This window comes from Larimichthys crocea, chromosome III (assembly GCF_000972845.2).
Source record: "Larimichthys crocea isolate SSNF chromosome III, L_crocea_2.0, whole genome shotgun sequence".
In the NCBI taxonomy this organism is placed as follows: domain Eukaryota; kingdom Metazoa; phylum Chordata; class Actinopteri; family Sciaenidae; genus Larimichthys; species Larimichthys crocea.
This window is the reverse complement of record NC_040013.1, coordinates 16,263,217-16,288,195: the sequence shown is the minus strand read 5'-3', so window position 1 is coordinate 16,288,195 and position 24,979 is coordinate 16,263,217. Positions and strand designations below refer to the sequence as shown.

Genomic DNA, 24,979 nt, shown 5'->3' with positions numbered 1-24,979 from the left:
TGGACTCTGTGGAATTGTGGCGGGTAATTTCCTCTATTTCCTAATCAAAACAAATTGTGATATGAAAACCAGCAAATGTAACGATTTAGTTTATTATCTATTCAGGAATGTGTGAGTGGAATGGACATATAAACTTCAAATCTCATCACATTCTATTATTCTTAAAGAATCAATCTGCATACAAAATATTTGTAATTGATATATTGTCCTTGTGCATAATGAAAAAAAAACAACAAATATCCTTTCGTTCACCATGTTTGTGGCTTTGAACCTCTTCTCTGCAGCTTAAATCAGACGCCAACAACTGATTGTCAGACTTCAACAACATCAAGGTTCATTCCGGTCTGTGATGTGTCACCTCTCACCAAACGAACAACCAGGCAGTCACTAACTATATTAAACCAGGAGCTAAATGACCAGAGCTTTGAACCAAAGAAGCAGAGCTTGAAAGCCTCCATGGTAACATGACATCAAAGACGTGTGCAGCATATGAGCTTCATTAGTGGAGCGCACTGCCAGGAGAGGGGAAAAGTACCTACTTTTATTGAGCCCAAGAAAGGATACATGAGGTAACACATGCTCTTATTATAATACAAAGATATGCTGTCCATGCAAGAGTACACAGAGGATACTGTTGTTAGGAAGAGCATGCTTCCACTGTTCCCAGCGACCCCTACTTCAAGGTGATGTATGCAGGAAATGCCTGTATACTTCCTGGTCTGTTTTAGAGCTTTGAGAGAGGAAGAAGTTCAGGAAGGAGAGCTGGAGGATACAGGAGGCAAAGAAAAGGATATGTAGGAAAATTTCAAAGCACCAGATAATTCCATCAGGAGTTAGTGGATATCAAAAACCGTTAAATCAGGTGGCCAATTAAATGATAATGTTGTCTCAGCATGTTTCTGCTGCCCCGTAAGTGGCCATGAAATCAAAGGTTTGTTGTTGTCCTGTGCAAACAAGTCAGACTGAAGAGCATCTACGAATAAAGACCATTTAACATTCAATATTTATTTTGGTTAGTTGATTTCTGTGGCTTCTGAACACAAAACAACTCAACTAAATTATTAACTTGCTCTTTTATGAATCAACAGCACATTCTTTATTTTTTAGCGACAGAAAAAACTGAACTGACTTGATGTTGAAATAAAAGCCAAGTTAAGGCACAGCATCTTGCAGATAGGGATTTAAATCATCATTAAATGATGAGGCTGACACAAGTCTGTATTTGTCTTGATGTTAACAAACAACGTCTTAGTCCGTCTCTAATTGTGGTCCAAAGCCCATTTGTTCCTACTGAAGAAGTAAACCTAACCTAACCTTGGAGTAGAGTCACTGGTCCTTTTCGTGGAAAGGAGCCAGCTGAGGTGGTTTGGGCTTCTGATTACGACACCATACTTTGGAGGTTTTTCAGGCACGACCAACCAACCGGTAGGACTATATAGTACTAGGATCCCCTAGGAGGAGCTGGAATGCAATGCTGGGGAGAGGGACGTCTGGCATGCCCTGCTAAACCTGCTGCCACCGCAACCCAACCTCAGAGAAGTGAAAGTAAATGGATAGATGGATGGATGGATGGAAATAGTCAAGCACTGTAGTTGTTAGCAATCTTCTGTGCTGGAGTAATGCGCATTTGGAGTGGCAGTAAGTATTTGTTAAAAAATAAAAAGAAAGAAAATCCTTCTTATCCTTTAAAAAGCTGCAAAACAAAAGGCTCAATCACACTGGGCTTATTATCACTGACAACATACTGTATATGTAGTGACATGCTAACACTTGCATGTTCACTTGTATCCGATCAGAACATGTAAGAGCTACAGAAATAGAAATACAAATCACGCATGGACTGTAAAACATTTGTTATAGATTGGTTCGAGCTCTTGGCCTGCTGAACCTGTACACCTGCAGCCTTGTTATTTACTGGTAGTTATTGTACCAGCTGGGCTGAATGGAAATATTTCCTGAGTTTACCATACACACACACACACACACACACACACTGTTGCTCGGTAGATGTTTTGACTCATGTTTGCATGCACCGTGTCAAAGCCAGCTATGCAATTTTACAATGGAAATGTTTGTTTTTCCAAATAGCAAGCTGTTACCGGCAATGTTGGGTTCCCACTGTGTGATTATCTTATTGAATGACATACTTTCCTTCAGGGCAGCATGCAGTGGCAATTAGGGAATATCTGCTTTTCCCCCAAAGTGTAGATACTAAGCCCGGATGAATGCTGCGCTTTGTGTGACTATTGTTAATCAGTGAAATTTGAAACTTGCTTCAAATTGATGTGAAGCTGTGCACAGTTGCATTGAAGAGCCACCTGATTTCACCGCCCTGTTAAGTGTCTTATCATTCATACTTACACTGCACTTGAGGAGGATACTATAGTAGTAAACTGTCTATGCTCTGCTGGTCCTAAAGGTCTTGGTATGGTGGTCCACACAGCACGGAGGTGAGGCGGGAGACGCCCCTGAGACACGCTGTCAAAAACAACTGTGGAACTTTCTCACACTGTAACCCAGTATTCCCAGGGAAAGGCCTTTGAGAGGGGGATCGTTTCCTCAACAACTACACCACTTTGCTGTGCCGCTCCCGAGGAAGCCGGGTTCCTGCAGCTCCAGCTGAACAGGGGCCCCTCTACTACTCCAGCAGGGGCCCCGTGCAGGCTGCTGGGGGAGACACGCAAGAGCTCCTCAATGGAGCCTCTCATGTATCAATTACCAGAAATATCAAACAGCACGTAAGAAGGTTGGTTGACCTGTTTGTTTGACTTTGGCGGTCAGAAAGATTTCTGGCAAAACTCTGAGATGTGCAAAAAGTTTATTTACCCTAGAGGATGTGTGAGGGAAGCTGGGTCATTTGTCATCTGAATGACTTATCTCTGTCGCAATTCATCGCTCAGGAAATTCAATTCTGTGCTGCACAATACAGCCAGACAATAATGAGCAAAGAATAAATCTTGCACAGTTTTTTGAGGTGAAAGAAAGTTCAGTGGCGATAAAGGCCGCTGATACTTATTTTGATTCAGAGGTTTAAATTAGAAATACGCACACGGGTTATATCATCCATCATTTTGTTGGGCTACATTTGGGCTGGGACCTGCGTTTGTGTCTTATCATGTCACCATCTTAGGCGTGATTGTCCAGAAACAATGCAGAGAGCTAACAAACACTGACTCCTGACGGGTTTTGAAAAGGGAACCCACTGGGACTCTATAGGCTGTGTGTGATGCAGGGGGGAGAGCTGCTTTTGTCATGATAACTACGACTCTGAACTTTTGACATGCACATAGGATGGAGGGTGTTAATGGTAAAGAGTTATTTGTGCTGACGATGGAGAGGGGGAGGAGGATTTAAACACATCTACAAATCAAATCAAATCAAATCAATTTTATTTGTATAGCCCAAAGTCACAAAGTACATTTGCCTCAGAGGGCTTTACAATCTGTACAGGGAGTGACACCCTCTGTCCTTAGACCCTCGGTTCGAGTGAGGAAAAACTTGCCCACAAAAACCCTTTTAACAGGGAAAAAAATGTGGAAGAAACCTCAGGAAGAGCCACAGAGGAGGGATCCCTCTCCCAGGACGGACAGACGTGCAATGGATGTCACGTGTACAGGACAAATCAACACAAACAAGCACATGGAAAAGAATTAGTTAAACTAACAATGAGAGCAGTGTAACGTCATAATGTATCTAGACATGCTCCATAACCGCACCCAAAGACTTCAGATGTCTGATTTACATGAGAAGTAAGGATCAGTGGAGGGGGTGAAAATGGCAACGTGATCAGTTACCAAACCAAACTCCCTTTTTACTAACCCCGTCTGCCCCCACCCTGGAAACTCCGGCCCTGCATTGAAACGGGCTGATTGTCAGCAGGCCTGTGAGTGCAACAGCTCTTTGATACCAGGAACGGGGGGGTTAAAGAGGAGGGGCGGGGAAGTGGCCACAAAAGCCTTCTGTTGCAGTCCTGGAGTGGGGTTACCTGCCTTGCTCTCTGTGGTGGGGTCTAATTTCACACATCTCATGTGCATGCATACGCATATGCATGCACATCCAAGTGCAAAACCTTCCTCTCACTCACACACACACACTCAAACACAGCTGCTACATGGGTTTGAGGGGCGAGGAGTGTGCATGTGGTTCCTCAGGGGACAAATGAGGTTTGTTTGTCAAGTATTCAGAGCACGACACCCGGACAAAAGTAGCCACATAACCAAAGTACTAGGTGACAGATAGTCATTGTTCTCTAGGAAATGACACAGACAAGCTGCTGGAAACAGACAGGGATGTTTCCTAGTAAAGGAAGTCAAGTTTTTTTTTATTTATATGAACTAGGTCTCGTTCTTGGTGGGAACAGATTCAGCAGCCGGTTCGACAGCTTCAGCACCTCCACAGGCAGTTAACGGGGCACAAAGCACTAAAATAAGTGTATAAATAAAGAAATCAAGACACGGGCAGTGAGGTATGATAGAGTAGACTTCCAGTGACAGTGTCTGTTTAATCTTTGAAAGACAGACAGACAGTGTCCAGAAGCGAGGAGTGTGAAGTGTGTTTGCTCATGAAGGGAGTGGTGGGAGAGGAAACAAACCTAGAATTACATCAACAGGAGGTCAGAGAAGTCCAGCGTCTCAAAGACATAAAAGAGACACCTCAGGAAACAAAAGCTTCAAAGGTACGTGATCTACAAGAGGCTGTGAAGCAGGACTCTCCCTGTTCCTCAGACAAACTCAATGACAAAATGCTGGATAATTAATATTCCACGTCCAAACTGTGTCCGGTCACACCCAATAATCTCTCTATCTGTCTCGAGCCACAGGGATACTGTTCCTGATAAATGGTGTCCAATAGGAAGAAAATAAAGGATCACCAGTGACAGGTCAAGATTAAGTTCTCATAGGATGAACAACATGAGCCACTCATGTAGGAAACAGGCACGCAGAGTAAAATATACAAGTTAACCCAACAGCTACTATAGTGACCAGCTTGGTTAGCGGTAACAAGAGTGGCTCTAATAAAAGGAGATAATGTTCCAACAAGGGCGTTTGGGGATGAGATAAAATATCTGGCCTGTCAGTTATTCGCTTGAAGGAGATCTGACAAAATGGTGGCTTGTTATAGCAACAGAACAACCGACTGAAACATACTGTACAGCTGGTGGCAGATTAATACTAATTTAGAAAATATCTAGTTTTATTTGTAGGTTTGTAAACTAATGAAGTTAGATGAATGAATGCAAACAGTATGACTCCATGTACATTTGTCTGGTGCCTCGTAAAGCACAAAAGCAGAGATAACATTTAATTTTTATGAATTAAATCAGCTAATTTTTCAATCATGTTATCAGCACTTGACACAATGATCCATCTTACAAATCTTTATAAAACAAACAAAAATGGAGTGTTTCCATTTAACAGCAGCAATAAGTTAAGAAGAGAAAAAAAGAGTGGCATTTTCTGTAGTCTCACAGAAAAGGTGATTCTTTCTATTACAAATATTCCATCAATAATATCACTCCATTCCTCCGTAGACGAGCTGTCTGGTTTAAGTCAGTTCTTTGTAATTGCTTTTCTAGCAGCTACACTCGATGAACCAAACAGATTTTTCTTCTAATATTTCTAGATGGTGTATGAAGAACCAAAAGAACCCTGAAAAAAAAGAGAAGTTCTTCTCGATTAAAAACAAACTTTCGGCCAAATATCGTGACTAACTCTGTGTAGATCTCACATTTACATTTAGACAGGCACAGAAAAGGTGATACTGGTTCACTTCCTGGGAGCCACATTTTCTCCGGCAGCTGGAGGAGTCTGAATGATGACACTGCTGAACGTGTAATAAAATATCTGCTAACACTCTCCAAGAGGTTAAACCTGATATCTTCCATTGAAATGTGCAATGATTTTTTTCTCCCCCTCAAAGCCCCATAATGTAAGCTTTCTAAAATAACTGACAGGGGAGTGACACTGGGCCTTAGCATCAAAGCCAGGAGAAAGTGACTGAGCAACAAGAGTGAATCTGGGAGTGAGCTTTGTGAAATAAAAGATGAGCTGGGCTTCTTGCTGTTGAACTAGTTGGTAATATTATCTGGCTGCTGTGTGTTGTGTTGTGGCACTCGCTTGAGGCTGCGTTAACAAATACTTGTGTACAGCTGTGCAGTGTCTGAGTGGATTAAGTAAGTGATGTCAATCAGTACATGGTAAAAAAACTGGAGACACCTTAGTGTTAAAATGAACCACTTTACTCTTGCACAACACATCCATAGTACATTTTCAATAGAAAAATAAAATTGCCTGCTTTGGAGCACATCTGAATGTAATTGTGCCTCCTTTCTAGAACGACCCAAACCAACGCACACACACAGTTCAGATGTGGATTTCAAAAATGTTCATGTCTCTTTGCAACACAGATATTCCTTCAGAAGAAAACACACATTCATCGAGCTTATCTTTTGGTTCCTGTGTAGATTCTTTTTTTATGTCAGAATACAAGACAAGACGCTTGTCACAGTAAAACATGAAAATCTGTAACTGGCAGTGCAGCAGTCAGTGGATACAGTCACGATGTGCCGACAGCAAAAAGGTCCAAGGGAGGCGAGAACGATGCATAGCCATGTGTTTGAAACAAAGCAAAATAAACAGAACTACAACCTGAAGGCGTTTATTGAACACAGTCGTGGTTAAACCGGAGATTAGGACGATTTACAAAGTCTGTCTGAACCACGTAGAGCCCCGTCCCACCCAGTTCCTTCCAAAATTAGTATTTTAAATATAGTTTTTTTTTTTTTTATGAATTCTCTCGCACATAAATAGCATCATTATTGCTCATTAGAAAAAAAACAAACAAAGAAAAGGTACAACTCACACGTACTGGCATTTAAATCTACAGTGTGGCATTTTATTGGCCATAACAAAGCTAAAGCAATGGCAAAATGAAATGTTAGCAACTTAATTTACTTAGAACTATGAAAATAACCATTCCAAAGTTTTGCCAACATTTGTCTAGGCAAGAAAAGGAACTCAGAAACAGATCTATTATCAACACAAGGGAACTAATTCTTCAATTAATTTATACATGTACCTGGGAGACAATTGGTCCAAATAAAAACAATCCAATTATGTTTGATTAGTGAATATTTACATTGTTTGAGATAATCGTGTTACAGATTAGCTTCATTAATCAATTAATGTGTCGCTCATTCATCAGCGCCGTTTGTTTGAGGCGTCCGGAGGTGATCGCCACTGACTTCATCGCCAGACTCGTCTACTTCTTCATCCTGAAAGAGAAAGTAGATGATCAGCAGATGTAGCATCATGGTGACTTTTGCGTTGAGATGAAGCTTCGAAGTTTGTGTTTGTCCCGTTACGGACAGTTTGACTAGACTGTATCAAAGCTTGTGTTAAATGAAGAAAAACCATGTGATTGAACATTTCTATCTGATAAAAATGTAATAAAAGAAACAGGTTAATGAATCTCTCTCATATCACATCACACGCGACTCATATGACACGTTACCTAAATAAACAATGACGTCTGAGAGCTCACAGTGGACACTGGATCTATACCACACTAATAAGGTGCATATTATTTTTATATCATTATTTGAGGCTTTTTGGACACTTTACTGTAACGTTGTGCACGATAACATCTATATTTAATGCCGTCCCTTAAAATGTATTACTGGCACTCAGGCTTCATGGACTTCTGTGGCTTACGTGTCAGACGAGAACTATTCAAAGTGCTTCAGCCCGTCTCAAAAGACTGCTGTACGTTTTGCAAGTCAGCAGATGTCACTGCTGCGGAGTTTTAAGCTTCTGATCTTCTTTGAGCACCAACAGAAATAAACCAGTGTCCAAAAAGGAAAAAGCTTTGCAAGGCTTTTTTAAAAAAAGAAAATGAATTTAAACTTTACTTCTGACTTCCTGCCTCAAATTAAAAATGAATTAAAATAGCTAGTTTGTTATAGCGAGAGTTCACCTTTTTCAGCACAGCCATGAGTCCTTTGACGGTGGACATCAAGGTGCTGGACGTTTTGCTCATGTGGTCGTGGTACATCGTCTTCTGCTCCTCTGCAGCCTTCAGACTCTGCTCAGTTTGGCTCAGAGTGCTTTTCACCTCGTCCAGCTCCTTAGACAAGGCTTTGTTGGCCTGCTCCAACTGTGCTTTCGCCTTAGCGTCTTCCTCTGGAAATGAATGGACGTAACAACAAAGTCAGACGGAGGATTAGAGTGAAACACAGTGAGCATCGAGAGGCAAGCTACACCTTGATACTACTCAAACTTCACTATTAACATCATTTGGAAAACAATGGTCTGCAATTTAATTTTCAGTTCTATAAGCTACTATATGTACTACATCTCACGACAACGTGTTTTTTAAGCCCCATAATACTGGAAATATCCATTACTACATTGTGCAACACTATTAGCAATGACTGACACATTTCCTCTCCTGGTTTAGTCTGTTAATTCTTCTTTACTGTGGGTCTGTACAGAACCTTGTAGCTGTTTTATTCACCACTAAATGAAAAACAACATTGCTGAATGCTTTGTATGTGGCGGTTTGGAGCAATGTGCCAGTCAAACATGTCAACAATCACAGGAGGATGAATGCTGAATGATGTGAGACTGGGCTTCTTTGTAGCAAAGCTCAAATTGAGCCAGATCATTGTCCAGATGGACTACTGACACAGAGTGTAGCCTGCAGCTCACGCGATTACAACATTATTTGCAAAGATAACACACACACACAGTATAACAGAATTCAAATCATACCCATTTTGGCGTCCTGCACCATGAGCTTCTGCTCTATTTCCTCTCTTGATTTCTCACTCTTCTCCAGTTTCTGCATCATGCTGCCGATGTCGACCATGGCTCCATTATACACGATCAGATTACCGGACTCGCTGGCCTCTGACTGAGCACGAGCTTTTGGAGTAGGAAGTAGTCCTCGGTTACCTGACAAAAAAAAAAAAAAAGAGAGAGAAGAAGAAATCAGCTACAGCAGTTGTCTGTTTCAATTTATGAAACACTGACACAAAACACTGATGGAAAACAGTTTCAACTATAAAGACCTGCGTCAGCTCACCTATGAGGTTTTCTATCTGGGCTTCATTAAAGGAAGGGACAGGCTCATCCTTTCCCCGGTCTGTCAGTTTACGATAGTAACACGACTCTCGAACCACCGGTTTATTCAAAAGCTTCTTTATCTGCAAACATCGAGAGAGAAAAGGAAAAAACATCAGCAGGAAAGCAGTGAGTGAGTAAAGAGGGAACAGATCCAGATACAAACTATGGGCATGATTAGGTTTGTGTGTGTTCACCTGAGCACGAGAAAGGTGGAGTCCCAGCGTGTACAAGATCTCCTCCAAGTCTCTCTCCAGCAAATAGCCACAGTGGCTCTGGTCAAAGTAGACAAACGCCATCAGCAGCTCCTTGTTGTGTGTGACCATTTGCTTCTTCTCCTGGTTCAACAACAACCACCACATTCATACCAACAACCACCTTCAGACTACACAGATTTCTTAATAATAAAATATATGACTACAACAATAAGCAGCCGACCTTGTCTTTAGAGGACCTCTCTTTTGACGACTTGCGGTCATCTTTCCGGTCTTTCCTGTCTCTGTCATTTGAGTCGTCATCGTCCTTGTCTGAGAAAAATCAAGTTGGAAAGTGAAAAAAGAAAAAGTGCCAATATTTGTTCATTATTCCTTTTGCTTTTAATCAGAGCAAACACAAAAAAGACATATGTATCTATCTATACATATGTATAGATAGATACATTAAATATCTACGTAAATAAATAAAGCAGTGTTTTCCCTCACTTAAGGTCTCAGAAAAAGTGGAAGTGTTTTCCATCACAGGTTCAGCGTGGTGCATGATTTCTCATCAATGACCAAATCACAGTGCGGGGAATTCAAAAAGAATCTCTTGGAATCTATTTCAAGAAAAAAAGAGAGTGCTGTACCATCATCATCGTCATCATCTGCATCTTCAGCCTCCATAGGGTCATATTCCTCAGCATTAGCTGTGCTGCCGTCATCTTCGTTCTCCTCTTCGTCTCGAGACGCCTCCTTTTTCACAGATTTTTCATCGCTCTGGTTAAAAACACAAGTCACAAACCGCATGAAAACACATGTTGAGCAAATCAAAGTGACCAGATATGTTGTTATTTTTAAAGAGGCTTGCCTTCTTCTTCTCCTCCTCATCCTCTTTGGTCTTTTTTCCTGCTGGCTCTTCAGTCTCATCTTCTTTTTCCTTCTTTATTTCGCGTTTTTCAGCCTCCTTCTTTTCCGCGTCCTTTTTGGCCTTCTTCTCCTTTTCCTTCTTCTCGTCTTTGGCGGGAAAAGCAGCGAGGGTTTTATATATGCGGTAGCCAAAGTCTCTCTGGAGCATTTCGTTAAACAGCTCAGCGAAGAGGGAAACCTGGTTTGTGACACATTAAACAGATTCAGTTGATGTTCATGTATGTTGCTAAAGTACATGTGCACATCATAAAACAAATGCTGGAACCAGTGATTCTCACCTCAAAAGAGTGCTCCTTGTTGTCCTCCAGCCTGTAGTCCAGCAGCACACTCAGGGACATGACACTGCAGTCAAATTTGCCATTCTTGGCTGCCCAGTTGGGGTGTACGATGATGGTAGGCTCATCAGGGAGGATGTAGCGCCTTTCTCTCCGCTGGCGCTCAAGCTCCTCCTGTCTCTTCCTTTCCTCCTCCTAACAAAGAAGAACACTTCAGTTAGAGGAACGTTATCTACACAAGGACACACCCACATTAACAAAACTGTCACTACTAAACTTAATTGATAAAATCAAGTGTACCTCTCGGTCTTCCTCGGTGCGAGATGGCTCCTCTTCTTCAGGAATTTTGCTCTCTGGTTTCTCTGGTTCCTTGGACTCCTCTACCTGCTCCTCCACCTTCAGCTGCTTGGTGAGGCGAGCGATAAGCTGCGACTTTAACCCTTTAGAGCTTAGAGAGCGACAATCAAGCTCCTTGCGCAGGTCGTTTACCTACAGGGAAATGTGGGAAATACATATTTAACATTTTATAGGTCCAAAGATGCAGGATGCAGAGACTTTCTCCTCGAACCTTACCTTCATTGATTTCGGGTCAAGTTTAGCCCAGTGAGTGGGAGTACTAACGTCCTTTGATTCGCCGTCCTCCTTCTCCTCTTCCTCCTTGACAGGAAATCATTAAGATAGAGACAGGCAGAGAGAGAAAGAGGTGGGATAGCAAACAGTCAGTGCACCACTCGAGGCCTGAGTGAACTTTAAAGTTGATCCGTGCAAGAAGCAAGGTCACATCTGTCTTTCATTGTCTCGTCCTAGTGAGCTCTCGACTGTGTTTAAGTCCACTGCTACTGAAGCGTACACAGGGAAGCTCTCTAGCTCTTATAAAAAACCAACAGAAATGCCCCCCAGCTGCCAATCAATCAATCTGTGGAACACAAAAAAAAGGTAAAAATCAATGAGAGGGTGTCCAAAAGGTGTGTAGGTACATCAGGTGAACTGAAGCTGGTCTCCAAATGGAGTGAGGATAGGGTGGCCCTACCATGGTCTATGACTGGGGTATCGGGTATTGCCATTTATGTGCTTTATACACCTACGTCAGCCATCTGTCCAACCAACTGCCCTGGAAAAACCAAATTCTACATATAGTCCAAACGAGAATGTAGAATCCAACAACAAGAACAGACAAACAGGACTTAGGGGAAGTTCTCTTTTCAAAGTCAGGCAATATCAAATCGATGTAAAAAAAAAAATCATATAGAAACACACATTTCTACAACAAACACATTATTTACATGCAACTGACTCCACAGATTCCAGCGTGAGAGAAACATTTCAGATTCCAGTGTTACAAAAAGCAAAGATCACCACTGGCTCAAATTTGAGAAACTATTTGAGAGCTAAATTATTTGCAGGCACCCAAATTAAAACCAGCTTAAGCAAGTATCGATGCACAACAAAATGCCAGGATTATTATGAATGATTAGACCCAAATTAGTACCCATCATGAGGCGTTTGAGGTGCTGGAAGCTGTTTTATCAGTTGCGTTTAGGGCCTACACAACACAACCTAGTCTCACTGCTTCCACTGTATGTGTCTGCTGGATGTGAGGGAAGGTGGATATGCTGATGGAGGAATGGAGGAGTTGGAGCATAGGAGAAGGGGACAGGTGGAGGAGTAAACAGAAGAAGCCTAGGTGAGGTTTGGTGGAACAATAATCTGCCTGTGTTCGTGTCTGTGTGCGTGGATGGTGAGGTGTGCTTTGTGTCTGGTTGTGTATCTGGGGTTTGTTTGTTTTTTTTGTAATTCCTGTGCCTTCCTGTGAGAAGCGGAAATGAGAAGAGAGGGATTAGCGGTTCAGTGCCTGTTCTCCATCCGCCTCCTTTCGCTCGGCCGACAGCTTCTCAGCCAGCTGCTCCCGGAGTCGCCGTGACAGCACCTCCCACTCTGAGCGGGTAGGAAGACAATGCCAAACATCCGGAAGAAACAAAACCACTGTCTCCACATGAGCAGGGACAGTCCGCCCCTTGTGTGTCTCCTCCGGCCGATGATAGCGAATCTCTGCAAAACGATACCTGTCGCAAAGGAAGAAGGTGCATTGGAAAGAAACATTCTGGTCAGGGCACAGTATAAAAAGCAAGCCTTGCTAGGGCGAGCCTTCTACAGCTACTCCCTCCCATGAGGTCACTGAATAATTGTACACATCATTACAGTGACCCTTCTCCCACACAACACACAGCATAGACAAATGGACCCAGTCTGCAGCTCTCCAACTGTTGTCACAGGTTACGGCAGCCATTTTGAGAAAGTTGACAGACATTCACATAAGATAAAAATCACACCCCCCAAAATTCATCCCCATTATAGCTTCAGCCAATTATGGATGAGCGCTCTGCATTTAACCTAGGATACACTTAACGCACTACATTAGGGTTGTGCGAAGAGAGACAGAATCAACAGGACAGTGAAAGCCAGTTAAATATGTAAGATATTTAACAAAGAGGACAGACAGAAAAATCAAAACAAAAACAAAGTAATGACAGTGTCTTCTGGTCCAGGCTACTGCTTCCAGCCACAGTCCATGCGATTGGTTTCTCACCACAATGAAATATGCATATATATAAATATGTATGTATAGAGAGTGTGACAGAAAGAGAGCGCCAAGGCGACAATACACAAAAAGCCCAAAAAGAACATTGCACAAACACAATAAAAAAATAATAGTAAATAACAGGTAGCAAATTAACGACACAATAATCATTAATATAAAAAAGGAAACAAAAAAATTCACCCAACACGTCCAGGATGAGGTTTAGTATAGAGGCAGTAACATTATGCAGCATGTTATAGTTACTCAATTTAGGAATTTGATATCGGCAGAGTTAACATGTTCAAAACAGAAACAACATATATAAATACATAAATACTGATGAGAATAAAAGCTCTTACCACTGAGTGCACAGACTAAGGTCTATGCCTGTGAGTGCCTTGCAACAGCGTATGGCTGTCTTTATAAGGACTGAAGGATCCCTCTCTGGGTCAGCTCCATCCAGAGAGGGAGACCAGTGACCACCAATGGCCATGGCCTCATCTTTACCTCTCATTCCCACCAAAAACTAAAAAAGGAAATAAAAGACAGACGGGTACAGAGAAGAGCCACAGAGAAGAAAAAGGTTAGATGGAAAATGGAATGACATTGTGGATAATGGGTGTGGGAAATGGGAAGAGCAAAAAAAAAAAGGAGAGAAATAAAGATAGAGACAGAAAGAACGACAAAAGGGTCAGACACATGTTCAAATAATCATACCTCTGAGGATCCACAACCAAAAGAGAAGAAACAAGCCAACTTCAGTTAAGACTCTTCCACATTGTGAGTACTCAGCAATGGAATAGGACCATTACATCATTGTCAGCTCATGCACATGGTACAGATATGTATGTAAAGTGTGTGTAATGTACCTTAATGAGTCTAGCAGGATGTTGGAAGGAGTCTTTGACTTCCTGTGTGTCCTCTGCCAGCGCACAGGACTTGTGATAGAGCTCCTCTATACTGGGGTTAGCCAGTAGCATCACCTGAAACACAAAGAGATGGCATTAATGTTACAAACCTTAAAATTATTCATTCAAACCCAGCACAGTGGATTCAAATTGCTGCTAATGTAACCAGTACTACATTTCCTACTGCTTCACATTAAAGGGTGAGGAACTGAAACATGTGACTGCTCATAAAATTTACAACCCAAGACTATATTTTCAGTCTGTACTTCTTCAGTGGATCCCTTCAAATGTTGGCAAGGAGCAGCAGCCACAATGAGCTGTTAGATGAAGTGTTGCAGGCAACAGGCTGCAGACCTCCAACTCCTCACCAAGTTAACGGGTTTTACTGTGTCCTGCTGTTCTCGCACAATGTGCAGCAATAAATCAGACCGCAGCTGTAATTATTAAGGACAGAGCGAGTCTGTTTGTGCGGCTGCACTATAAACAAAGACACCAGTTGCTCTTCTGATCAATGAGTGCTGAAGTTTCAAACAGGACTGACATTTTGAGGTGGGGTGGGTCATTTTGTGACTTGACTTTTCTGGCTGTTCACAGCATCTTCATAAATATGAAAGACACACACGCAATGTATTTATCATTGACAGTGATACCTTAGCGCTGTAGGTGTGGTTGGCATCAGGAGGATCCAGCACGGCTGTATTCTTCACTAGAGGATCTACCTCTTTATGCAAGATGTGGAAGTTACAGGCGTTACTAAACTGGAAAGGTCTCGTTAGAGGGAAGGCATCGACCCAGGTGAAGACGGCATCAAAGAAGTCGCTGGGAATGTAGAGGCTCTGATAGCGCCTTCTTAGCTCCATCATGTCACAGCTGGAGCTGAAAAACCGACATGGGACAGTTAAGACCTTTGCAACACAAACTTGGAGAGTACAACACTTGTGAACAAAGTGATCGGTTTCTACTGAAAACATTGTACTTACCCATCTAAGCTGAACTTAGAAAACTGGACAGTGTAGCGAGGAACCACCCTGCGAGGCCGCCGAGGTGAACGGTCACGTCTGGGAGAGCGATCTCTGGAACGTTTGCGTGCGGGTGAACGTTCTCTTGACCGTCTCCGCTCACGGTCTCTGTCTCGACTGAAAAATTGAGGGAAAACACTAAGATGAATCACTCATGCATATTTCATACTTTAGTGACAAATATCCGATTATCTCAGGTAATAACTATCGTCATCTCACCTGCGTTCCTCTTTAGTCCTGAGGATGAGCTCAGGGCCTCGATCATTGCGACTGGGGAAACGAGGCGGGGGCTCAATCCGTCGGACAGGTTGCGGCTGTGGCATCATTCTCACAGGGGGCTGAAGCAGACCACCGGGAAATACATCTAGAGACAAGGGGAATATTGTGAAGCAGCTGCTTGTTTAAACCACTTAACATACCAGCTACAACACCTACAGAGATGGTGGTGAGCTTCACTTTTCCATATTAAGCACTAAATCAATGTAATTTCTCTGACAAGTATTTTACCTTTGGGTGGAGGCTGTGGTAGCAGAGGCTGGGGAGGGTTTTGGAGGAGAGGGGCCAGAGAGGCAGCAGACAGCTGGGCCTGCAGGAGGGAAGGAGGAGGACCCTGGGCTGGAACACTGAACGTGTTTGGGGGAGGTAGTGACTGTAGCATGGTGGGGGCTGCCTTCATCATGTTAGGAGGTTGAGGCTGGCTCTAGAAAAAAAAAGGATGGATAAAAGGAGGTCAGCATATTTTCAAAGGCAGACCTGAAACAATCTTTCACTTATCATGCCAAATGACTGCTCAACAAATAAGATGAACTGTACAAAAACTTGATCGTTGGCTGCTTGAAAGAAAGAAGCTGGGAAAGGGTCTGAATGTCTGCTCGAATGAAAGAATACCTGGTGTGAAACAAAATCTCAACCCAGAGAGTCTGGTTCAGTTTAGTTTTAATACAGGACGCCGCCAGTAGAATCTAACAAAAGTAATAATCCAGGTTTTGCCCTGTTTGAAGCAAAAAACAAACTTTTATACGTTTATCAAACCTTTGAAGAAAATAAGAGGCAACGTTTGATGATGGTTATAAAAAGGTACATTCTCAAAGAGATATCAATTCATTGATCACTGGCTGACAGTCAGCAACACTGGCTGAGGTTAATAATACTGGAGGTAGACAACATTTTGAGTTTCAAGCCTGGTGTGTACTCAATTGGGTGTAGTCAAGACTGTAAGAAAGTATGACCAGTTAAGCTTTTATCAATCATGTGCTGAAAGTAACAACATTTAGGATTAAGCAGCAACTGATGCTGATATTTGATGTGTTTGGTGAGCAAACAAGTTCAGCTCAGCACTTTCCATGGAAAAGATTACTCCGAGATCAAATCTAGGCCGCTGCCTGAAGAAGAGTAAACCAAAAGGCCACACTGCAACCATCTGCAGAAATATTAACTCAGATATAAAGACCATTATGGAAATATATACCCCAAAGTCTTAAGGCACGGATGCAACTGATTTAAGTGATACTTAAAATCTTCATAACAAAGATTACTGTAATCCAACACAACCTCTAAATGTATTTTCAAGATCTCTGAATTGAGGCACAGCTACAATATACTGTCAACCAGTTCTACATGGTTAAACAAATGCTTGTTTCACGATGGAAATTGTTCAAGATATTCATATTTTAGCAGCTTTTCTTCAAGTCCCTGTCATCTGCAATGTCCGCTGTAAAGAGATTTACTGATTTAAATATTAAAAAGAATCCCAAAACACCTCTGGAACAAAAGCAACAGCTCAAGGATCATTGGTTTGTTCTCCAAACAAAACATAGTTATCTATATAAATATAAATCCTGGAATAAACGTCTGTAATCTACCAAAAGGATTGTTATGATGAAACAATGGTTTTATTTTTATTTTTTAATCTCTGTAACACAAATTAACATTCCTTAAAATAAAAAAGGTATTGTTAAACCACTAGAAAAATATTGTCCTATCCATTGGGTAACGGCAGCAAACTAAAAGAACAAACAAAAATGCAGTTAAGAATAAGTGTTCACCATAAATAGATTGAGCAACAAAGCCAGGAAACAGAAAAATGAGGAGGAAAAAAGGTGTGTGATCAGGGCTAGGGGGTTACATTTTGTCTGTTGTCCGCAGTGGTGTGCATGTCTGAGTAGCGCAGCTGCATCCCTGGCTCATTGTATAGGTTGCCGAGCTGTGGGGAAGCTTGAGGTAAAGGCTGAGGCTGCTGCTGATGCTAGGAGGGATTGAGAACACAACAGTCAATAAAAGACAGAGAGGTACAGGGAAAAGATCAAATCTGGGAGAAAAAAATAACATAACACTTAAATACTTCAGGACTCTCCTTAGACTAAGCTGGGTGAATTGTCCAAGATTCAAAATGAAACTGTAGATCTCACTTTTGGGTGTCCAAATCTCTCTTCTCTTTTCTGTGTGACCGAGTGTTCTTACCGACTGGTTTGCTAGCTGAGGTAAGGTCTGGATGCGCTGGGCGTTCCACTTGAAGGGCATGTTCGGGTTGTACACAGCTTCCACTAGGACCCTGTCACCCACCTGAGGAGTCTTCCCCTTCACAGCACTGAAGAGATACAAAAGTGCATTCAGACATCTCTGAACATTTATACATGTCAGGTCACATCAGTTTAAATGCTTGTGAAATGACAACGACAGGGTAACGCTGGCATAAGAAACAGAGAGCGCTGAACTTATTCTACCAAAGCACTTATGTGCACAATTAACGGTCTGAGAGATACCAAGGACCAAACTCTCTTTCACCTTAGCTGAAAGAAGACATCTTCATCTACAAAGCCAAATGTGTCATGTAGCTTGTTGACGACACCAGTGAAGACTCGCTGCTTCTGTGGTTGTGTCTGCTGTTGGTGGCTTGAACGCGGTGTTGGGTAGGACACGGTAATCTGGGCTGTCTGCTGGGGGTTGGACAGGCTTAAGCTGGTGGGCAAGGCAACGGGGGGCTGAGGATCAGGAAAAGGAAGGAGGGTGAGATGAGATTTACTCATCAAGTATCAAAATTAGAAATCAAATAAGGACATTTTTCAATACTCTTTAGTATTAAAACAATTCAGTCTGTGCCATAAAGTGCTGACCAGCTCTAACGATATGGTTTTATGTGTGTTTTTGCACATTACCTGAGAAAGCAGTGCCTGTTGAGGCTGTGGAAGCTGATGAAAGACGGAAAACAGAAAATGCCAAGAGTGAAATTTACTGCTGTATGACCTGTGCTCATTTTCTCAAACAAACCTACAGTCTTCTACTTTCCTGACACAAATGAAGCCATGACAAATCTTCTGTATATATGAAACATAATGCTAAAGTCATTTATTTGTCTGAAGCAACTAAGATGTGTTTTACCTGATGAGGTACATTGTACAGTTGTTGTTGAGGGGGTTGCTGGGGAGGCTGCTGTTGCTGCTGTTGTTGTTGCTGTTGTTGCTGCTGCTGCTGTTGCTGATACTGCTGGAGGGCTGAATTAATCTGAGACTAAACACATCACAAACAAAATGGGAGAGACAGTAATCGATTAAACAAGTGTTACATGTGACTGTGGCAAGATGGGGATGGGGGATAGGATTTCCTTGCTGTTAACCGACCTGCTGTAGTGCTGCGGCGGCAGCTGCTGCAGCTTGCTGCTGCAAGGCAGCAGTTTGCTGAGACAGCTGATAGTTTGCTGCAGACTGGTTGCTGAGAGAGACCGCAGCTAGGGCTGACTGCTGAGAGTAAACAGAAGGAGACGCTCCCAGAAGAGACGGCTGCTGCACACCAAGAGCTGGGGAGAGGGGGGAAAAAAAAAAAAAATAAAAAAAAAAAAATCAGTGAGCTGTGAATGAAAACACTGAATGGGGAATGTTGATGTTGAACAGGATTTTCCATGGCAGGGGTACGATCAATGAGAAGAAAAATCCAGATAACTAAAAAAAGAGCACAACATGTTAAAATACTCACAGTGCAGGCTGTTGAGGTCCAGAGACTGTCCCGAGTGGCCCGGCTGGGACACCGCAGTGGCGGCAAATTGAGTTGCCCACGGCGGATTTTTCTGTCCCCCGAATTGGGCCATGACTCACTCAGGGTTAAGTAAAGTCTCTGCTCACCAGGCCGATGCTTGTCACTAAAAAACAAAACAAAGAAGCATGAATACTAAAAGATAACTGTATTGACTGCAGGCAGCCATATGCAATGCTATGCAATGCAGAGAGCCTGTGTCCATTTACAGTCAAATGTGGTAATAGAAATTAGATTTACTCATCAAGTATCAAAATTAGAAATCAAATAACAAGGACATTTACTCTTTAGTATCAAAACAATTCAGTCTGTGCCATAAAGTGCTGACCAGCCCTAACGATATGATTTTACGTGTGTTTTTGCACACCCCTCACAATGAGGGGGGCTGAATGCTCAATGCAGCATCAGACCTGGATAAGCAAAACCAAAATATGAATCCAGTGAATTGTTTCTGTTTGAGACAAACACATTTGTTCATTTGAAGGCGGCTTTCACAGACTGAACAGGCCAAAACAACCTTTAACTTTAGCTGCTTATAATATTTTAAACGCGAGAGGCAGAAAGAATCAATCTGAATGAGCTATGTATTGCGTCGAGTTAACAGATTACACATGAAGAAAGCGTGAAATGTTCGTACCCTTTGCTGAAGTGCTCTGTAGATCAGTAACTGCTGACACAGCACCAGCTCAACGGCAGCTCGAGCTAACGTCGGTTAGCCACTTTAACTGACAGTGAGTGGGCCAGCTCAGCTAACGTTTTTAACGTCTAACAGCAGCTTCGACTTAACACGGCTTATTATTGTTATTATTATTATTATTATTAAAGACGTCCACTGTTTAGCTGCTAACGCATAAATAAACAAACACAGAGCGCAGATAGCGTACGGAGGCTAACACTTAGCATTTGCTCGTCGTTAGCTTTGTTGCCAGGTTAGCCTCGTGCTGGATTGTTGTCGCGAGCGAGGCCTGAGTTAACGTCCGTTGGCTCTGGCAGTTGGCGTTTAATGGACAATGTTTTTAAAAAAAACGCACAGCAACACACGTCCACTAACGACAGCAAACACCTTACGTGCAGCTAATGAGTGCAGCTCGCGTTTGCATTAAATGTTAACGATGACGAGACGAGGTAAGATTCTGGTTAAAACATTGTCAACACAGCTTACCGCTGTCTCCCTGCGCCGGCCGACGTAGACCTAAACTGCGCATGCGCGATCCGGAGTACCCTATCCGCGTGGTCAAGGCAACGCTGAGTGAATTAAAGTGGTTCATCTGTATTTAAATGTAAAATAAAATCAATCATTTAAATGTTTCTGTGACCGTGTGCTTGAGCAAAAAAAAAAAAAGATTTAAATCATGATTCATGTTTTTGTCTTTATTTTATTCATGTGACAACAATGTGCATTCCTTAAAGGTGCAGTGTGTAAGATCGGGGGCCTTTATTTTCAGGACAAAGCAGATGAAATATAAATAACTATGTTTTCATGCATATATGATCACTTGAAAATAAGAATCTTTTTATTTTTCTTATTTAAAAATTATCCTTTTAGGAGCAGGTCTTCTTTCATGGAGGCCGCCTTATTGAAACACCATGTTTCTGCAGACTAAACTAAATACTGACTCTAGACAGAGCCCTTAAAATGTTTGTTTCTTCTCTACACTGAGAAGGTGAGGGTGATGTGAGGAGATTGCAATGCAGCAATTAGACTACTAGAGGCAACTAAATTCTACACACTGGACCTTTAACACAACCAGTATAACCAAGTGGAAAGAACAATAACAGTAATGATAATTTAAAAAAAAAGCAAATAAACAAAATCTTTCAAATTATTAACTTTGATGTGATACAGTAAATCAGAAGAAAATAAATACAGCATACAGATCTTATAGGATATTTTACTGTATACGTACTTCCGTTTGATGAATAACTAATTGTAACATTTAATTTCATTTATAGATGATGCATTAACATGCAAAACGGTTTCATATAGTGCATGGCTGCAAAAACTGGAATACCTTATCAAATCTTCACTCTGCATGACCATAAACAATGTCAAAACCTTTGACAAGATCTCAGTCCTATGAAAATAATCTTTCAAAATATAAAATATTTATAAGAAATAAATACATCACATCATTTACAGCCATCACAGCATAACATGTTCACTGGTTAGAAGAATGACTGTATTTACTGTATAGAGGTATATTTCCTGTATCTTAATTTCTTGGTAACGAGCATAAATATGTATATGTACGTTACAGCTTGAAAACTTTTAACAGTATATAGTATGCACACAAAATAGCAGGTAATAATTTTATCTCTTCATTTTTATGGTAGTAGCAAGGTGGAAATAATGTGTTTTTTTTCACAAAGTGGAACATATTTTATTTCCAAAGCGTGTTGGTCGATGAAACTTTTATTCTTGTAATTTGCGTTCCACCTCTGAGAAAACCTTTGCGTTTATTTCATCCACTTCATCTTCCACCTGGGCAAAAAAGACAAAATGTGAAATGTGACACTGAAGTCTGTAAGGACATATTTTACCTTTCAATCACAGTCAAAAAATCAACTCGGTATAGTAGAAAGTAAGTAAAATTGATATAAAAAAAGATCATCTTTCATTTTATTCAGATAAACTTGCAAAAGTTGGACAAAACTTCACCATCAGATTGAAAAATGACTGTCTCCCAATCCCAGAATGAAAACAACAGTAAAGTTTTCAAAGTAAAACCTGCATAAAGCTCAAATTCAGATCTTGATAATCACCTGTTCCACGTTGTCTACTTCAGGGATATAAAACTGCAGCATGTTCTGAATGCCGTTTTTCAGGGTAACTGTGGAGCTGGGACACCCTGTGCACGAACCAACCAGCTTCAGCTTGACTGTGCCATCGTCAAACCCCTTAAAGATGACATCGCCTCCATCTTCCTGCACTGTAGGTCTTGTGAGAGAAAGGGAGCATATCACATATCACATTGTACAGAACAAAGCAACACAAAGGACAGACCGATTAAAACTTATCTCAGAACTACTGTCTTTTACTATGAGCCTCATTGTTATGAGTGCTGAGTAAAGAAATATAAAGGAAATATTTGATCAGAATTGAAATTTGTAGTTTTGTAGTTTTGTACCTGATTCTGTTGTCCAGAAGTTCCTTTATCATGGACACAATATCATCATCATCTTCAGAAAGACCTACAATAGAGAAAATGCACAGTGTGGATAAGACTGCACAACTATGGTAAAAATAATAATAATTATTCTTTGATTTTAGAGACATTTTATTGCACACTATTGTCACATTTAAATAAACAGCTTTTACTTCAGGCTACAATCCTGCTAATATACAAAACTTTGCATCAAAAGAACTCGTTGAAGCAAAATATAAATTGTCAGAAACTTTTAGGGTGACACACTGTAAAGCAGCTCTGTTGAAAGTCTGAGTTGATTGAACAAGGATGAAGATTCAGTGAGGTAACATTAGCAATGTTATTCTCTTTTGACCATCATGCGTTCATCATACTGCAGTTTGTGGGTTTCTGAGTTTTTAAAAAAAAATCAAACTCATGATCATGATTAATATTCAGTTGCTAGGTGTGGAAAAAGTTAGTCAATTATACAATCAAGTAGCTGCATAACTCCAAGATGACTAATATCAGCAGGTTGCATACTCACTGCTTTCATGGTACACTGCCCCTGTTGTTATCGGATCACCGCTCTCAAGGAACTTAGCAATGGCCTCCGAAGCATGACGCTTAATGTCCGTCCATTCCACATCCTCATCTGTCTGACAGGAAAACAGAAATCTCACATGCTGTGTCACCACAAAGATTTTAGAAGAACAGAATCAGAGAGACGAGCTGTACGAGGACATTTAATACTTACTTTAGTGACTGTGATGAAGTCAGGGCCAAAGAACACACTCTTTACTCCTTCAATTTCAAACAGATCCCTGAAAGAAACATGTTATCATGTTAAAGTTAAACAAAAGATGAAAAACATACCAATGACACCACGGAGTGTGTGTTCATGTTAGTGATAACAACATCCACTTTGCTGGCTTTTATCAAGAGCGTCACTGATGATCGCACTGCTTTCTATGGTGTTGTTAAGACAGGATAAAATGTATCAGCAAAGAAAACATCATATCTACACAATGCATTCATACAGTCATTTGCTTTCATTCAGAACCTTTTGTCACATACTCTACGTACTCTTCAACACGATGACTGTCAGAAACTAAAGAGACAACCATGGATAACTCAGTGAAGATACTATTCACTGTCAAACCATCTATTCAAACAAAAAGAAACCCCACTGCTGAGCGAGCAGCCCGCATTAAATTTGAATCCCTATGTTACTTCTCGACCGTTGTGCTTGTCCAGTGAACAAGGCCTCTCTGACCTGTACGCTCAGGGCAATCAGAACCTTTCTCGCCCGTTGTTCTCCATTGGTGGCTACAAAAACCTCCTGACGACCCAGCTCTTCAGAGAGTACCTCTTCTCCTAGCACTACCAACAACTGAACATCTAAATCTATCCCCCCTCTACAACTGTCACTCGACTCTACACGAGCACTTATTGCTGCACTAACATGTCCTTGTCACAAGTCGCTTTGGATAAAAGCTTCAGCTAAATGACTAAATATATATGTAAATGACTAATTCTTCATATCAATCTTTATAAGCAGGGATAAATACAGTAAATGTTCCCTATTCTTTTTTTCATGTTTGCCTGCAAGCGTGCACCTAAAGAGACACACACAATCAGCGTACAAACACACAAGATGAACACAGCATAAATATCTATTTTATGAAATTAGACAACAGTACAACATAAACACAATAAAGAACACAACCTGGCCAAAGATGAACATTCAGCTGAGCTCGGAGAGGGAAAGTCAAGCGTCCCGCTTCCTAAGACGGGTTTACCGGGGAGAAACTTCAAGCTTTGTGGGTTTGGAGTGTCTTGAGTCTGGATGGAGAGCCGTCTTACTAAAAGATTTAATATACAATTATTAGTAAGTGTTTAAGCTTGTTTTTTTCTTGTCTACACAGCAGCATCACTGTGACATATACTAGAACAAGGTGACAGAGAGTGAGTGAATGTATAAAAGGTGTCCAAACTATGGTTTCTCACATGACAGGTGTGTGGTTCCTGTGGCGGGCTGGACCTTCCTGAAGCTCGGGGTCGTGCACTGTGAGTGATAGGAGCTCCACGTCTTGTCTGGAAACCTTGAAAACAACGTAACGAGCCAACACAGGACTTAAACACACACATTGGATCAGACAGTAAAGCGAATATATAGCTGTTACTGCGGAGTTATTTACGGTCCGAGCCAGCTGGATTACATGCTTGTGTAACACACACACGATACAAAACGTAAATAACAAACGATAACAGTCGATGTGTTTTCACCTGTGTATGAACGGATGTGACAAACTGTGTCGCAGTTTGCTAGTCGGCTAGCTAAACGTGTAACCTCGACCCCACGGTCGGTGTTTACACTTCATACAAGCATCGTAACTTATCATATCAGCAGTACAACGCGTGTACGGCACGATGTGTGACAGCTGTAGAGGTACAAACCTAAAGTGAGCTGTATTTCTTGTCCGTAACAACTGGCGAAGACCCCATCTCATAGGCGCCGCCATTTTGTTTGTTTTGAAAAATGAGGACCTCGCGTGGTAGACAGCGCGTGCTCCTGAACCCACATGTCTGTGTCCTCAGTTTGTCTCCTCAGTGAATTCATTGTTTGGAAAAGACAAATAAATGAGTAAAAAAAGCTCAGAAACATAAAATGTTTAGTCATAATAAGATTTATAGGCAGTTACTTGTGTCATAGTGTGCCTTAAGGGTACTGTAGTATAACATTTCATAATCAGAGGCCCAGCAGAGGCCCCCAAAGTTTGACTCTTTTCTTAAAATATA

At 41.5% G+C, this 24,979-nt stretch overlaps 2 protein-coding genes across 6 annotated transcripts; both read right to left on the bottom strand.

Moving 5' to 3' along the window:
- Window positions 1–6,216: 6,216 nt before the first annotated feature.
- ccar1 (cell division cycle and apoptosis regulator 1) lies at window positions 6,217–20,291 on the bottom strand. Of its 4 annotated transcripts, none has more exons than XM_010744891.3 (26): window positions 20,215–20,291; window positions 18,996–19,158; window positions 18,644–18,819; window positions 18,405–18,533; window positions 18,182–18,214; window positions 17,811–18,007; window positions 17,487–17,613; window positions 17,152–17,271; window positions 15,534–15,726; window positions 15,246–15,390; window positions 14,988–15,164; window positions 14,658–14,883; window positions 13,969–14,082; window positions 13,459–13,625; window positions 12,374–12,584; window positions 11,095–11,178; window positions 10,822–11,010; window positions 10,525–10,716; window positions 10,188–10,424; window positions 9,967–10,096; window positions 9,561–9,649; window positions 9,320–9,460; window positions 9,085–9,205; window positions 8,772–8,954; window positions 7,975–8,180; window positions 6,217–7,273 (listed from the first exon to the last, which is right to left on the bottom strand). In XM_010744891.3, exons 2-26 carry the CDS (start codon window positions 19,105–19,107, stop codon window positions 7,193–7,195), a joined length of 3,780 nt encoding a protein of 1,259 aa, XP_010743193.3. In that variant the 5' UTR covers window positions 19,108–19,158; window positions 20,215–20,291; the 3' UTR covers window positions 6,217–7,192. The 4 variants fall into 4 exon arrangements, with proteins under 4 accessions (XP_010743193.3, XP_010743197.3, XP_019130974.2 ...); XM_010744895.3 differs by having other exon boundaries at window positions 14,988–15,143; XM_019275429.2 differs by lacking the exon at window positions 17,152–17,271.
- Window positions 20,292–21,407: 1,116 nt separating this feature from the next.
- zgc:110319 (NFU1 iron-sulfur cluster scaffold homolog, mitochondrial) lies at window positions 21,408–24,769 on the bottom strand. Of its 2 annotated transcripts, none has more exons than XM_019274859.2 (8): window positions 24,638–24,769; window positions 24,188–24,282; window positions 23,907–24,051; window positions 22,935–23,001; window positions 22,725–22,836; window positions 22,181–22,244; window positions 21,816–21,990; window positions 21,408–21,534 (listed from the first exon to the last, which is right to left on the bottom strand). In XM_019274859.2, the coding sequence occupies exons 1-8, from the start codon at window positions 24,700–24,702 to the stop codon at window positions 21,466–21,468; spliced, it is 792 nt and encodes a 263-aa protein (XP_019130404.1). In that variant the 5' UTR covers window positions 24,703–24,769; the 3' UTR covers window positions 21,408–21,465. The 2 variants fall into 2 exon arrangements, with proteins under 2 accessions (XP_019130404.1, XP_019130414.1); XM_019274869.2 differs by having other exon boundaries at window positions 23,907–24,042.
- Window positions 24,770–24,979: the final 210 nt, after the last annotated feature.

What these genes read in the sequence shown, in the direction of transcription:
- ccar1 (XM_010744891.3), bottom strand. Translation starts at nt 19,107, where the DNA reads ATGGCCCAATTCGGGGGACAGAAAAATCCGCCGTGGGCAACTCAATTT. An exon ending in CTTAGTCTGTGCACTCAGTG is followed by an intron (nt 12,585 to 13,458) that starts GTAAGAGCTTTT and finishes CCTTTGCGACAG; the next exon opens with GTATCGTTTTGCAGAGATTC. An exon ending in GCACCGAGGAAGACCGAGAG is followed by an intron (nt 10,717 to 10,821) that starts GTACACTTGATT and finishes CTTCTTTGTTAG; the next exon opens with GAGGAGGAAAGGAAGAGACA.
- zgc:110319 (XM_019274859.2), bottom strand. Translation starts at nt 24,702, where the DNA reads ATGGCGGCGCCTATGAGATGGGGTCTTCGCCAGTTGTTACGGACAAGA. An exon ending in GAATGTTCATCTTTGGCCAG is followed by an intron (nt 23,002 to 23,906) that starts GTTGTGTTCTTT and finishes TGTTTCTTTCAG; the next exon opens with GGATCTGTTTGAAATTGAAG. An exon ending in CTTCTGGACAACAGAATCAG is followed by an intron (nt 21,991 to 22,180) that starts GTACAAAACTAC and finishes TTCTCTCACAAG; the next exon opens with ACCTACAGTGCAGGAAGATG.